This window comes from Pagrus major, chromosome 2 (genome assembly GCF_040436345.1).
Source record: "Pagrus major chromosome 2, Pma_NU_1.0".
NCBI classification, from domain to species: Eukaryota; Metazoa; Chordata; class Actinopteri; order Spariformes; family Sparidae; genus Pagrus; species Pagrus major.
In genome coordinates, this window is record NC_133216.1 from 28,146,527 (window position 1) to 28,162,167 (window position 15,641).

A 15,641-nucleotide genomic window follows, 5' to 3' on the forward strand; every position below is an offset into this window, starting at 1 on the left:
TCTGGTCTTTTGAAAACACACACACACACACACACACACACACACACACACACACACACACACACACACACACACACCTCCTCCGTTCATGCCTCCCTCCAGAGCCACTCCTCCAAAACACATGAACTTGCACAGCCTGACAACACAGACACCGGCTGCCCCGTAGCTCTCGCTGGTCAGCTGGGATATCTGTTGCTACATTTCAAAATCTTTCTTATTTTTTTAGTTTAATAAATACATAAATATACAACTCTGTTAAATGTCACAATCACATGATTACAATCAAAACGGACGTACCTCAGTCTGCTAACTGGGTTAGCCACTGAACGACAGGCTCAGGGGCTGTGCACTCTGAACACAGCGCAGCATTGTTATTGTTAACCATATTCTTCTGCCTCATGTCTCATTCACATGTAAGAAAACACCTAATATTATTATAATGAACGTAAACAATGAAGGTAGGTTGTTGATACTCACTGCTGTCAAGCTAGTATATTAGCATTGGGAAATTGGGGCTGAACTTTCTCTGCCGTTCTTGTACAACTAGCTCACCAATAGCTTTAGCAAAACACCTGTCTAGTCTTATGGAAGACTCTGGTCATGTGCAATAAGTGCACAAGCAGAGTGCATGCAGGCAGGCAGGTACGTAGGTAGACAGGTACCCTGTCCAGTTATTTCGTACCGACTGAAATGACTGGATGGTGTTATTCGAGGTTTGCAACAGTCACAGATACTGTTTTTTTTTTCTTTTATTTGTCAGAACATTTGATTTACTGATAGCTGTCTGGATTTTGAGTGTTTTTCTACAACTATAACAAAAACGGTTCTAGAGTAACTGACCAAGCTAGCCTAGCTTCAAGTTTATTGAAGAAGGGACGATGGCAATAAATAAAACACATGGTAACACGTGGGTAATAATGCCAGAATTGGCCATATGCTATTCTTCATCTGCAGTCCCCCGGGCCAAGGAGGTGAAAAACATTCAACAGTCCAATTAGTAGTGACACATAGAAAACATTGCAAACAAGCGGGGCATATGGATAGCAATCAAGCGTAATGCTCACATGCATAAGTATTAATCACCCATTTTTTAAATTTATATATCTAAGTGTTTAGTGGTCTGATGTGATTTGAGTTTTCCCACTGACTGACCAGGCTACTGGCTAAATGCATTTTTCTGCTTTGGAACAGTGCAGTCTCCTCTTATGGAGACATCCTAGTGACACGATTAGTATTGGTTCTAAAGTAGGGGTGCACGATATTAGAAACAAATGACATTGCGATGTCTATATATTGGTCTATATATTGGCCTGCTGAAGTGTGTTTCCCACAGTTTTACAAGTGGGAAAAATTCAGGTAAATGGCTGAGCAAGTCTGGGTCAGCTGGGGATGTGGGGAAAAATCACCACTGCCCTGCTGGTCTGATCAGCATCAAACCTGAAGAGTGGAGGCTGTTAAAGCAGCACACGCCCATGGTTGTTAAAGGGCATGTTCAACAATAGTATGAGAATAATGTCTCTTCTGTGAAATGAGATCAAAATTGTACTAGAATTAAGTGAGCTAAGGTCTTCTCAAAGAACCAGAATGCAATATTATTATATCATATCCACATCAGCATATTTGGAAGACACTGATTAGTCAATATCTGATTTTATATTAAAAAAGAAGCAAACTTTAGCCCTCATGGCTCCAACTGCTGATGCTACCAAGAGGACGCAAGTATGCAAGCACACATACAAGTGCTCCATCAGACATGCATTTAGTCACAACACACACGACCTCACATACCAGTCCTGTTTATATCCCCAAAAGAGCTTATCATGCAGTGAGAGCTTGTGTGCCATTGGCTCAGAGGCTGTGCTGAGGCCTCTTGAGGTGGCTGATGATGTCGTCACTGCAACGAGAGCCAGACCAGAAGGACTGAGTGGTGTAGACAGTGCACGTACATAGTCCATCTTCACACATGCTTCACTGTCTATATAATGACTTTATACACACACAGAAACACGCACATACAAACACACAGACTTGTCTCTAAGCTAGTGTCAAGAAAAATGTGTCCATGCAGTGTGAATAATTGGATTATTATTTATTCACAAATGTAGATGTTAAGTCCTCCATTTCTGTGATGTATTTATCCACACACCGTCTACTGCACCTGAGTAAATTGAAAAAAGCAACAAATGTGCATTATAATGCAGTCAACAATTGGGGGAGTTAATTCTGGTGAGTAGAACCTAGCTACTGGATGAAGAGCTGGAGGAGGATGGGGTGGAGGAGGGTCGCACGAATGCCTGAAATGACAAATGACAGCAGAGAGGAGAGCGGTTTTAAGTCTGAAAGCAGAGACATGATTGGCTGATAGTGTTCGAGGCAGAATCTGGTTGGTTAAATGGAGAGAGTACATGAAGAGACGCCCATGTCAGGTGAATGGAGGGAGCAGGGAGAGAGGTGAATGAAAAGTTAGTCTTCCCTATTGAACTTACACTGAGCTTCATTTGTCTGATGTCACACAATGATGGCGGCACCCATGGAGAGGTTGTAGGATGTATTTTAGATACATTTCCAAGTATAAAAATGCCATAAAATAAAATGTTACATTTTTTTTGTTTAATTTATGTGTCTGTACCCTCATGTGCTGTTTTTCCTCCTCTGTTTGGTGTATATACACTAAGCCGCACTTATGAGGGTGCATATGTGTGTACACTTGCCAAAGAGACATAATTTTGTAACGGTCAGCCAAGTTTTTTGTTCACTTGGAGGTCAGAAGTTGGAAATTTCAACTAGGAAATTCCAACCTCTGATGTTGACACTTAGCGGTACTTCCCTTAAATTAGGCTTAGACATCTGTTTGTCATTTTGGGAAAAAGGCACAGCTAAGGACTCATTGTAGGCATCAAAGAAAAAACAATAAGTTGTCTGTTTATTCCAAGTACTGTGACGTATAACCAATAATCAGCGTTTTTTCAAGTAGGAAAGCATTTTGTTGCAAAAGGGTCAGTGTCTTACAGTCAGCTTTGATTTACGGTGACCAAGTTCCATTGGTGTATATGCATTTATATTAATATGTATTTGTATTCATATATATTTATATCTTAGAGAGAATAACTTAAGAATAACAAACATATAAATAAATAGTTAAAAGTACAACAGCCTTATTTGGTAAAAATGTAAACTTAAGGTTTGACTGAAGGACAATACAACTTTGAATGCCTCTGGTACAAGATCCTCAAACAAGTCTGAACTCAACAATAGAGAGCACCTCTTTGGATCAGTGTATTATAATCATCCATTGCAAAAGTAACTGCAGCTATATCATAAAGTAAGTTCAGATTGGTCAGTCTTTGTTTGGGTTAGCTTACAGATATGTGCTTTCTCTACATTGCGATTACATTATGTCTAGTAATGATTAACTGTGTTACATGACTGGCTTTGTAAATATACTGAAAAAACAAGAATATTTATTTATGTGTATTTTGTGATAGCAGTATTTTTTATGGCTGTGTGTTGCAGTGGTTACCCTTTACTCCACACTGGGAGGTCCAGCCATTGCTCACGGGCTGAATGAGTCTCAGGTCACCCACATCATCACCAGCAGAGAGCTCCTGGAGACGAGACTCAAGGTTAGAATACACACCAACCAAGACACAAACTGAAAATTTGATATTATTCTCTTTGCACACATTTAAACTTAATTTTGCCTTGACAGAAGCAGCAGCTGCACTTTGTCAGCTGATTATAAACTTTCAGCATTACCCAACCACAGACTTTTCATGTGCAACTGTGCAGGGTTAATTGAGTCATTCCGTGGTAACAGACAAATTATATTAAGCAGTGAATGGTTGTTACTATATTTGCGTTGCACATATCTCAGTGGTCTGTACAGTCCAACACCTGCAGCAGTTTCAGGTCAATAAAGCATCATGACATAATCAATGGTAAGAAAAATTAAAGAGATGTCCCCTCTCTCCCTTTAAAGACAATCCAATACGATACAATTCAGGGACGATACATTTTTAATGTTTTTTTTTACAACCCTAACCCTAAATAATAAATAAAGGAACTTCTGATCAACCCATATCAATTTTAGGCTTTAATTATCTTTCAGTCATGTCCACCCACTTCCAGTTTAAGTCCCGCCCCTTTCTAGTATGGCTATGGACGCAGATAATTTAGTTGATTGAACAGGTTCAGATACAGATAATGGTGTACTCATGCATCCCCATGAACTAAGTGATATCACTGATCCAAAGTCTGTCAGTGGTTCCTCACATCAAAATGTCTCTTGTCTACCTGACTAGAACAAAAATATTATAACGATAGGCAACTTCTAGGCTGCTGTTATCCATCAGAGAGAATCTGAGAGGCGGTGTGTGTCATCACAGAGTCATAAAAACAAGGAGACATGCACGTGCTGGCTGTTAAGGACCCTTTTGTGAAAAGTTCAATCCCCAAAGACAAATGGTGCTCTGGCAATCCATCTCCCCTTTTATCGAGGTGGCATAAACACAGCTCCTCTGCTCACTCTCACACATCCCCTCTCAGCCCAAATATTGATGAAGATGATGTGCATGTTACTTGTCAAAGGAGACACCTGGTTTTCATCACGTGATTATGTGTACACAACGCGTGTACGTTTGTCATATTTGTGCTCATGATTACATTTTTGTGTTCGTCTGTGTGTCAGGCTATCCTAATTGAAGTTCCAAGGCTGCAGCATATCATTGTAGTGGACAACACACCAACCTCATGGCCCGGATATCCACGTGGCATCAGTGTCCACAACATGGCTGCTGTTCAAAAGCTGGGAGCCAAGCCTGAGAATGGTAATCTAAGTGTGTGTGTGTGTGTGTGTGTGTGTGTGTTTCCGTAGTTCTCATTAGTAGTTAATTAGAGTTATAGAGTTACTTCTAGAGTTACTTAAAAAAAAGTAAATGTTTTAAAACATTTTCAATTTTTTTGCTGTTTTCATTTGAGTGAGTTCATGAGTTCATTTTCCCATGCAGCAACAGAGCTAGATGCCACTTAATCTTACAACCTGGACCGTCCTTAATGCTTCTCCCATGTGTGTTTCATACTGTGCATCACTGTTGTTTTAAAAGCAGAGTTTAAAACTCTAAGCAGTTAGTATCAGATAGTCCCACTCTAAATGGGATTGTCATGGTGGAGTTTTTCTTGGGGGTAGGAGGGTGGAGGCGGATTGGTATCAGTCCCATTAGGTCATGTGAATGAGGAAGTGCTCACATCTGTGTCAGATTAAGGTTGATACGATGCTTATTCAGTTAGTGAATCGGATGAATGAGGAAAAACCTTCGCTCCCTCCTCGCCTTTTATTGCGGCCCCTTGAACTGACTGACCCAACACAAGCGAAACTGGTAGTATCGTGTGCAGATAAAGAGGGAAGGAAGTAGGTTTAGGAGGGGAGGATGGAGCACTGGGATATAGAGGAGGGTCATGTTTACACACAGCGCTGTTAACTTCACATGACATCAACTCTCAGAGCACACACTCCTACATGACTCGTATCTGAGTAAAGGGAAAGAGAAAGAGGGGAGGCCCTCCTCTTCTGACTGTAAAGTACTTTACTCTCCCTTCCTCTCCTTTATTCCTCCCTTCATCCTCTGTTTGGTCTTTGAGGCCTGCTGCGCTCCATCTTAGTTTTGCTTTTGGTCCTCGAGATGCAGAGCAGAAAGCAGAGTGAGACAGAAAATTAAGTCTGATTTCTCATTCCCACATGAAGAGTACACTGCTGCTAGCCAAGCAAACCACTGACTGGTTTTGTTTCCCGCCTTTTATTTATTCAGATAGATGGCTCAGAGAGGGATCGTCACCCCTGTTGTCTAGACACGCGATTGTCCTTTCAACTATTGCCTAGATTACATTCCTTGATTTTAAGAAACACACAACATTTCTAATAGGCATTAATTGTAAACCTCACCTATGGACAGACAGTGCAACAACAGCACAAGGAATAATGGAGGAAAAAAGGAAGCCATTTTAGGACTCTCCCTAAGGCAGCATTATGTAAGACCGACTTATCAAGGCTTAAAAAAAACACGGCTCTCTTAATCATTTCATTGGAGCCAGAGGTCCTGCAAAACATGCCAAAGACATCATCTAGCAAGCAGGTGCATTGTGAAATCAGATGCATGCATTTGGACATTCTTGGTGGATTACTTGGCAACAAGGACGACCTACTTATTTCTGCTGTTTACTTTGCAATCGTCTTGTAAAAGCGGTGTTACAGAGATCATTTTCCAGAGTTTTAAAATACTTTTTAAAGTATTATAAACTGCTGTGCAGCATTTTGGCATCTTAAAAGCGTCCAAATTAACAGATCTGTCACACAAACTGGACTTCCTGGGTTGTATTTCATTGTCTTTCCTGAAGCAACACACCCCCAACAACATATCCCCTTGCATTGTCTTACACAGGGCTGTTTTTGGTTGAACAGAATCTGTAACGTCCTCCCCGAAACACATCTCAGCTCTCTTCTTTCACTGAGTCACTTTTTTTAAGTCAATTTTATACTGAACACTTCTGTCACTTTGTGTATGTAGAAAGTGCAGCACCATAAATTCTTTTGGAGGAGAACTATCTGAAAGTGTGTAACGTTATTCCCATTTGTGCAAGTTACTGCATTTTGGAAGAGCTTACATACTCTCCTGCCTTCAGATTTTGTTGGGTGAAACATAGAATAGTTTGTTTCAAGTGTAACCAAGGCCGTTAGAGTTAGCATAGCAGTCTTCACACTTTTAACACTTACCTTTAAGCATCAACTTAGGAATCCCACTTGCATTAGAGTAGTTGTTGCAGGGATGGTGCCCACCAAATATACACAGTTGAAGTCCTGATAGTAGAGATAATGAAGAACATGATTAAAGAGGAGTGACTGAGCAGTGCAATAGAGAGTGTCAGAAAGTGAATAAAAGGAGATGGTGTTTTTTGGCGAGCACAGTCAGATATAAACTCTTCATTGTGCCAAGATGGGCCTGATTGTTTAATATCACGGACAATTTTCCATCCATGTGTTTGAATTTTCACTCAGCCTCTACTGAATTACGGACACTTTTAAATGTTTCCTTGGCCTTTGACAGCCACTGCTTGTTTATCCTGCACACATGCAACAAATGGAACAGACAGAGGCTTTTATTCCAAGAATGTGTCTGTGTGGACAATTTATAAACATGGAGGCATTTTTGTGCCTAGCTGTTACTATTTACAATTTACGATGTGAGTGTGTGTGTGTGTGTGTGTGTGGTCAGTCATTATATAAATACAATATACACAAATCACAGTGTCATGTTACAAGTCATACTTTAATGCATTTCTGCCTTAGTCAGCTCATGAGCGTGTTTGTGCATGTATGTGTGTTTCCTCTCTTAACATTACAGCAGCACGTGATCGTAAGCAGCCGCTGCCTTCAGACATTGCCGTCATCATGTACACCAGCGGATCCACGGGCATACCAAAGGGTGTCATGATCTCCCACAGCAACATCATCGCTGGCATCACGGGAATGGCCGAGCGGATACCCAACCTGTGGTAGGCAAATCAAACACTTGTCTAGAAAACATACGTTAAACACTTGGAAATGTGTACTGTTTTCTCTGTGTATAGTCAGACTGTATACATGTAACATATTTCCAACAGTGTCTGGCCAGATTTGTAATGTAGGCTACGTATTATTTGATCAGATTTCATTCCTAATTTTGTCAAAGTTAGACTGTATTGTTAGGCAAAGATCCTGTATGTCTGCTTGTGTAACTCAACAATTGACCGTAGTAGACCTAAGAGTAGTCTGACTTTATTTTGTTCGATCCACTAAGATAAGATTGAAAAATGTGTTTATATTCCTCAAGGAATGTGCTAGAGTCAAAAAATGCTTATTCCTTTTCTTTCCAAGAGTTAGCTGAGTGGATTAATTCCACTTTCATGTCTGTACGCTAGATATATAGCAACAGCCGGCTGGCTAGCTTAGCATAAAGACTGGAAACGGGAAAACAGATAGACTGGCTCTGTCACATAATCCACCATAAAGTTCCACCACAGGAACTTTCCCCAGGGACTAGAAACAAACTTGACCGTAGAATGTGCACAACTGTAAGTGAACTCTGACCCATGCATGAATATTTTGGAGGCAAGGGGAAGAAATGGTGAGGTGGTAAATTGAAGATCATCGATCATTTTGGTACATGAAGGAGTCAGTCTGATTGCTGTAAACATATAAATACTGCCACTTGTGCGTAATGTTGCATGCATGGACTTTCACTGTCCTCGCACTACTAGAGGACAATGTGAATGAAAGAATTAATAAGATGTGATTTGTAACCTCCACCTCATCCTCAAACACCTCGTTCTCTGTGCCAAAAATATGTAGTTTCTTCGTATCATTCTCATCCCTCAATCTGCAGGCTCATTTCTATGAATTAACATTCATAAGGCACTTTGCATTGACCATTTATGGCAGAATGTGGGTGTGGAGAGGATGGGATATGAGGCAGATCCATGTGCGCACATTTCCACGTTTATTTGAGATTTATAAAAGGAAATGGTGCACTGTTGGACGTTCGCCAAGTTCTACAAATCAGAATATTTTTGGGCGTGCATACATTTCCTTGTTTGAACGTACGCAAACATTTAGTGTGGATTCTCCACAGATTTTTATAAATGAGAACCCAGGAGCTTGCCAGACTACTAACGGGGACTCCAAGAAGTCACTGTTCCTGGCCAAGATATAGTCCAAGGCATCCAAACTCTCTGTCAATCACAACCTGGTGTCTTTACACTTCAGTTTTCATATGGATTGATCAAACAAACGACTTGTAACGTATTGATTTGTAAGCTTCAAGGGGGCTGGTAGATGGAATTAGTTGGCTTTTGGCTGAGCCAGGCTACCTGTTTTTTCCCTGTTTCCAGTCTTTATGCTAAACTAAGCCAAATGGCTGCCGGCTGTAGCTTCATATTTACTACAGACATGAGAATGGTATCAATCTTCTCATCTAACTTTTGGTAATAAATCCAAAATCAATTCTGTTAACCTAATTTTCAAGCTTTTTTTTTTTGCTTTTTGTGGGAGGTGGGTTGTATCACTATGACAGTTTGCCCAAAGCGCGTAGGGTGCTGTATGCAGCTAAATCCATTTAGAGAGTCATCTCATCTCGGTGTGTCTGAAGAGGAGACAAGCAGTTTAAACTACATTATATCAGCACAGTCAGGTCATTAACTCCTGTTATCTGCTTTTTCAGTGGCTAAAATGTTGGCTATAAGTTTGTTTGACAGCAATGCGTCTAAGGAAAAATGCCAAATGCTCTTTCGGGCAATCTCCGTGGTCGAGGCTTCCATGTCAACTGAGCACGTGCGCAAGTATGAGTCAGCCAGCTATTACCATCATACGACTCCAGTGTTTACATTAAAACAAAAAGCGACCCCTCTCCCTGGGGAACCAGACGGGGGTGAGAGGAAATGCAGACGGGAGGGAGGTCGTTATGAGTGGAGGGAAATACTGGGAGGATGGGGTCAGGGTGAAAAAGATGGAGGTTAAAGGGCTTACGGATGTTACGATCTCAATCAGTCTTCTTATAATAATGATGGCTGTCTTTTGTGTATTAAGTAATATGACTGTGTAAACCTCCTCCTCGTGTACGCCATGAACTGCATACACGTCCGCTGAAATGTGTTTCCTTAGAATTTGGAGGATCCAGAGGAACTTGTGCTCAGATAAATATGTGGCCAGTAGATCATTTTTAAGTCAAGCAAAGGAAAAGATGGCCCCTCTTTTGTACAGATAATCTTCCACCACGTAATTTCTAAAGATTACTATCATATGATTTATGATTCATGATAGTTTGTTTTTCTGATTTTAACTTATTATAATTGATTATACAGCAGAAACCGATTTTACAGCAGATTAGACATTTTTACATTATATTTATTCATCTTTGGTGACTCAATTTGAGCTCATGCTTGAATGAGATGGCACTAGTTACAGTATGTTCAGAGCTGTTGTAAAAGAGTGTCCCTGTGTTTACAGTGAGGAGGACACCTACATTGGCTACCTGCCTCTCGCCCATGTACTGGAGCTCAGTGCAGAGCTCGTATGTGTTTCTCACGGCTGTAGGATCGGTTACTCTTCACCTCAGACTCTAGCTGACCAGGTACTGTAAGACTGAAACAGGGATGTTTTTGCATTTCATCATAAACTCAATACTACTACTAGTACTGGGAATGCACTATTTCTTTTTGCCAGCTAACTTCTTTTAGCGGATTTAATTGCCATAGACATATGTCCGTGTCGTACAGCTATTGCCTGTTATTGAACATCAGTATTTTGTCTACCAACCACAATACGTCTGTAAACTCGATTATGGATAACTGTAAAGTACAGAAAGTTGAATCAAACCATAACTTTGCAACTCATTTACAATCTAGTCTTATAACTTCTTGGTGCTTCTCGTGTTAACGCTGCATGCCTTTACAATGCACCGTTTGAGAATCCTATGAAGAGTTTTTCTCAGAGGAAATATTGTTGGACATGATTATAAATCAAAAATCAATCGAAATGAGCTTTAAATTTCTAAATCAAATCAGGATCAGCAAAACTCCCATTCTCTCCACCCCCTACTACTTGACCAAAAGCATAACACAGGGTTCACGTGGGACAGTTTTGAGAAACAGAACTTTGTAATAAACTGAATTTCTATCTTTTGTTATTTATTGCTGAATCCCCAAAGGGCAAAAAGACACTTAGACAAAGTCAAGCTGTTGTTGTCAATTTGATTCTAGTTGTGGATTTGGAGAATTGTGACATCTCACCTAGTTTTTGTGGATAATAGTGCACATCACAATGATCCACATAATAACCTTCTAAAATTCAATACCACCATATAGTGCCATAAATAAAATACTACTTTTTGCATATTGTATTTTCTTTGATTTCTGAATTATCTTTAAAGATTAATTCAAAGTTAGATCTGACTATTTTACATGCAAAAATAATAAACCTGATCCTAGTAATGATCTACAAATAAATAAAGTCCAGGTGACACTTTGGTCAGGCTCCTTCAAAGAAGATGCTGTTTGACCCAGTTACAGGTGACTTGGATGTAACACTGGCAGAAACAGTCCTGTTGATGTACATTGTAAACTATAGAACAATTTGTTGATAATGACACGCTTAATGTAAGCATGGAGGTTTCTATACTTATGTACAACAGTCTGGTGGTGCTTGTTTAACCTGTGGATCTGCTGTGCCTAATTGCGGCTTGTCATCAGTCCAGTTACAGACTGCAGCTGGAACAGACAACTGCTTGAAAGAGATTTTCTCTGTGTAATCACAGATGGTTAAAAGATGTACAAAAACATGGGAAAACATGGAAAAAATAAGTAAAAGAATATGTATGATTTCAGATTTATAGGTATGCCTTCACCAAATAGCATGACCAAAAAATTATTTATCACAACCGCACTGAGCTGTTGACCAGCTCTGAGCAGGCAGGCACAGGGTTGTGCAGGGCTCACTCATTCTTTGCACCAAAATGGCAGTGTGCCACTGGAGTGGCTTTGCCACACCCTCCACCTCTCCTGTCCTTCCACTTGGGAGCACAGAGAGTCACCAAGATATAAAACATTCGAAGATGTAACCTCAGATCACCTCAGGAAAATATCAGTCTGCTGGTACAACAGGGCATCAACACAAAACAGAGACAGAGAGCATTTAATGTAAAGGCCAATTATATTATATTATAATATAATATATTCTATTTTGTAGATTATACAATAAATCTTAGCATCATTTAAAAATATTTGGCACTAGTAGAACAAAAAACTGTGGAAAATAGTTTTCAAGTCTATGTTCAAATGAGACGTTTCAGTTCTGATGTGTGCAGTCATTCTTTTGATATTGCTTCTGTTTCCCACCCAAAGTCAACAAAGATCAAGAAAGGAAGCAAGGGAGACACCAGCATCCTGCAGCCCACTCTGATGGCAGCCGTCCCGGTACGTCCCGGCACGTCCCGGCAGTACACTCAGCACAACACCATGTATTAATCAGTATAATGTTGGAGAAGCTTTGACCTTTACAGTATCTCTCAATGAGTCGCTCTCCCTTAAGTCTGTGTTTAAAACAATACTGTTTGGCCTCATCTGGCAGCAAGACAGATTTTACTCTGTCTTTGTTCATAGTCCAGCTGTGGAGTAAGACTGACAGAGTCCAGCAGGCCTGGGTCTGCTGGATCAGACTCTGGACTGACTGTGACGTAAATACTCTTTGCCTCCTGCAGCTGGCCAAAGCTGCTCTTCATCTCTAAACAGTGTTCAACACACAGGGGCTAAAATGGCATATTTGAGGTTGGCTGATCCTGCTTGTCTATGTTTGAGTGATTAATCCATTTCAGCAGTGATGACATGGCTTCAGTCAAAACCTAGCGTGGCTGTATTTATTTTGTCAGCGAAAGAGCAGAGAGGGTAATCTGTACTTAAGTGGTTTTATTAGTTTTTGAAAGAGTTTACAGGGAAAGACAAAAAGACACTCAGTGTAAACTGAAACACTATTATTAAGAGAATTATTATTTGACTCTGTAGTCTCAGTTCTACAGGATTTTAGCATCTTTCAGCTCATTGTTTTGATTTACAGCCTGCAACTTTTAGATCAATCTCACTGCTCTCATCAACCTCATTTCCAGCAACAGCAAGCAGCTGTTTTGAGTGAAAAATCTCTAAACCCCACTGCAACCCACTCTCTGCTCTGATTGGTCAGCTCACACATGCCTGAGCTAGCTGACTGGTTTCAGGCTCACAAATGTTGAAACGTCGATGGTCACTTGTTAAGAATGTGCTGGTACGTGCAGCAAACAACAGAGCAGCTGTGCTTGGTTCTTATGTGCCAAACTAGCCACTAGACATATATCATGCAAATGTGTGACATGGTGACGTAGTGTTGTTTCAATCAATCAATAAATCAATCAATCAATCTTTATTTGTATAGCGCCAATTTGCAACAAAAGTTAGCTCATGACACTTTCCAATTTGAGCAGGTCTAGACCATAATCTTCAATTAAGAAGTGATGGAATTAAAGGCGTGACTACTGATGAGTCGTTAAAGAAGCTCCCGTTGCCGTGGACTTTGGGCTTTAAATTTCAAGATCTTTTCCATGCACAACAACCTATATAACACTGAAGAAAAGAAAAAAAACAAAAAAGCATAACAGGGCTCCTTTATATCGGCCCCCAACAATTGAAAATCGGTCCGGCTCTATTTGCAAACGTGTTGTTGAGCATGTCACATAAACAGTCAGTCAGTGACTATGATAAGCGTTGAGCAGTGGTCTACTATTTGTGTTTGGATAAGTTCCAGTGACCGGTAGTAAAGGGTTTAAGGGTCGTGTTAAGCTTGATGGAATTTCTGAATATAAAAAGTTTAAATCTTTCCACTCTCCTTTATCAAAAAACAAACTGATCTTTAATCATTGGAAAACCTCAAAAAGGATTCATGTACGTATACCTACGTAGCTATGACGGAACTGTAATCATTACCATGAAGAAAATTGAGATGACTAAAACCCTTTAAATATAAAATAAATCAAATAATTCCCTTGATCATGTTGGTTAGACTGTATGCCAGATACTTAAAGACAATAGGCCGTTGCTGCTGTATTCTTTTTCTCTCTCACACACCATGAGCTCAGCCCCACCACCACCACCACCACAACCCCCCATCTCCCAGTGGTCGTAGTGTAAAGGGCAGAGGGCCCCAGTGTCTGGAACCATTCACAGCTGTAAACAGAACGTGAGAAAGCCCCATGTGGTTATCCCCACGACACACACAAATACTCATACACACACATACAAATTGTTTGCTGTGATATGACAACGGGCTGCTGCATGAATCCTGTGTCGACTTCCTCTCTCACTGCTTCACACACACACGTACACACACAGGGACCGGCAGGGTTTTTTGTTTGTGCCCTTTTCCCCACTTAAGTATGAGTCCAGCTTTTCAAGACACACAGCTGATTATGATGACGAGGTGTTCTTGATCTGACTGTTTAAGTTCTCACCACTCAGCACTACACTACAAAAGAACACAAATTCCTTTGATATTGCTCATCCAAACACACTTTTTTCAAAATCATTTTGATGGTACAGTGTCTTGTAATCAGTGTTGGGCAATTTACTTTCAAAATGCAATATATTGCATATTACTAGTTACCTTCATTTTAAAGTAATATATTACATTATAATATTACTGTCTGTGTAGAGTAATGAATTACTTATTACACTACTTTGTAGTTACTTTCAACAAAGTGCCCAAATAACCTATATAAAACAGTTAAATCGCCTAGATCGCACAAAACGCTGTGCAAAATGCATTCTCCTCACTTCCGCTATCTGAGTTCTCAAAATCCCCATCTCTACAGGAAACAACCACCAACAACCACGCTAGCAATCTAGATGCTAAAAAAGGCTAGTCCCAACCTGGTCACTAACAGTACAAATGTTAACAAGCTAGCAGCTCTTACTTTTTCTTTTGCAGGGATTAAGTTATTTTAAATGCCACGGCTTGCTTCCCCAGGTGTAAATGTTCCACTGGTTTACAGAAACACAAACAAACCAAAGCATTTTTTCCCCTGTAGCATAATGGGTGCAGCCAGACCTTTCTCCAGCGCAGACACAGCGGTGTTAAGATAGGTCTGGCTATGCAAGAATATTTTTACACAGGCGCAGGTTCCGTTCTGTTACTCCGCTGCCAACTTAAAGGCAGAACAACAAGTTTACTACAATTCTGTTTGTCATTTAGCCTCCACAGAGATTCACCCTTGTGGATTGCTTTGGTTTCCCTCTTGTTTTTTGTAGGTCACTTGTTGTAAGTAAACTATGTGGGAGCCTTGCTCTTATGTAACTAAACTTTAAAACATGTGTTCCACATTGAGCTAATGTGTTCCTCTGGACTTGTTGTATCGACTTGTTGTATTCAGAGAAAGTTGTTCTGTTCTTTATCAGTTCTGTTTTATATATGAGCTCTGGCCCTCATAAATCATTCTGTGCCCTGAGACTGGCTTCCTTAAGCTCCTTTTCTCTTACCATATCAGTAAAAAGGTTTTGATCTCATCAAGTCTGTATGTACTGTGCCTCTGTACTCAAGATCCAGTACTTTGGCTTAGCTGGGTTTGTGTCAGAATCTCCACTTTAAGGTGTCAGTGCTCCGACTAGGCACCATATTAGGAGCTGTAATGGCAACTAACACTGACCAACATCTGTCTTATCTTCCAGTGTCTGAGTTTTCCCTCTTCCTCACTCTTCTTTATTTTATCTCCTCATTTTGTCTTCCTCTCACTTCTCTTTCTTTCTCTTTGTCTCAAATTCATCTCTGTCCCCCTTACTGGTTAAAGGAGATCATGGATCGTATCTATAAGAACGTGATGACCAAGGTGGAGGAGATGAACTGTGTCCAGCGAACACTTTTCATTCTGGCATACAACTACAAACTGGAGCAGCTCACCAAAGGATACAGCACACCTCTATGTGACAAGTGTGTGGATGAGTTGTAACTGTGGCATCTTAGTATGAGTTACAATGAATTTCTGTAACCTGTAGAAGAGCATGTTATTCTCCAGGTTCTCATCCCTACCCCTGTGATCTAC

General features: G+C 40.4%; 1 protein-coding gene across 1 annotated transcript in view; it reads left to right on the forward strand.

The window, feature by feature from the left end:
• acsl3a (acyl-CoA synthetase long chain family member 3a) overlaps nt 1-15,641 on the forward strand; it is a 31,086-nt gene that overhangs the window by 8,302 nt on the left and 7,143 nt on the right. The window contains exons 3-8 of the mRNA XM_073462387.1: nt 3,514-3,623; nt 4,688-4,826; nt 7,395-7,545; nt 10,034-10,157; nt 11,926-11,997; nt 15,390-15,529. Coding sequence (XP_073318488.1) covers nt 3,514-3,623; nt 4,688-4,826; nt 7,395-7,545; nt 10,034-10,157; nt 11,926-11,997; nt 15,390-15,529 — 736 coding nt within the window. The remainder of the gene's footprint in view (nt 1-3,513; nt 3,624-4,687; nt 4,827-7,394; nt 7,546-10,033; nt 10,158-11,925; nt 11,998-15,389; nt 15,530-15,641) is intronic.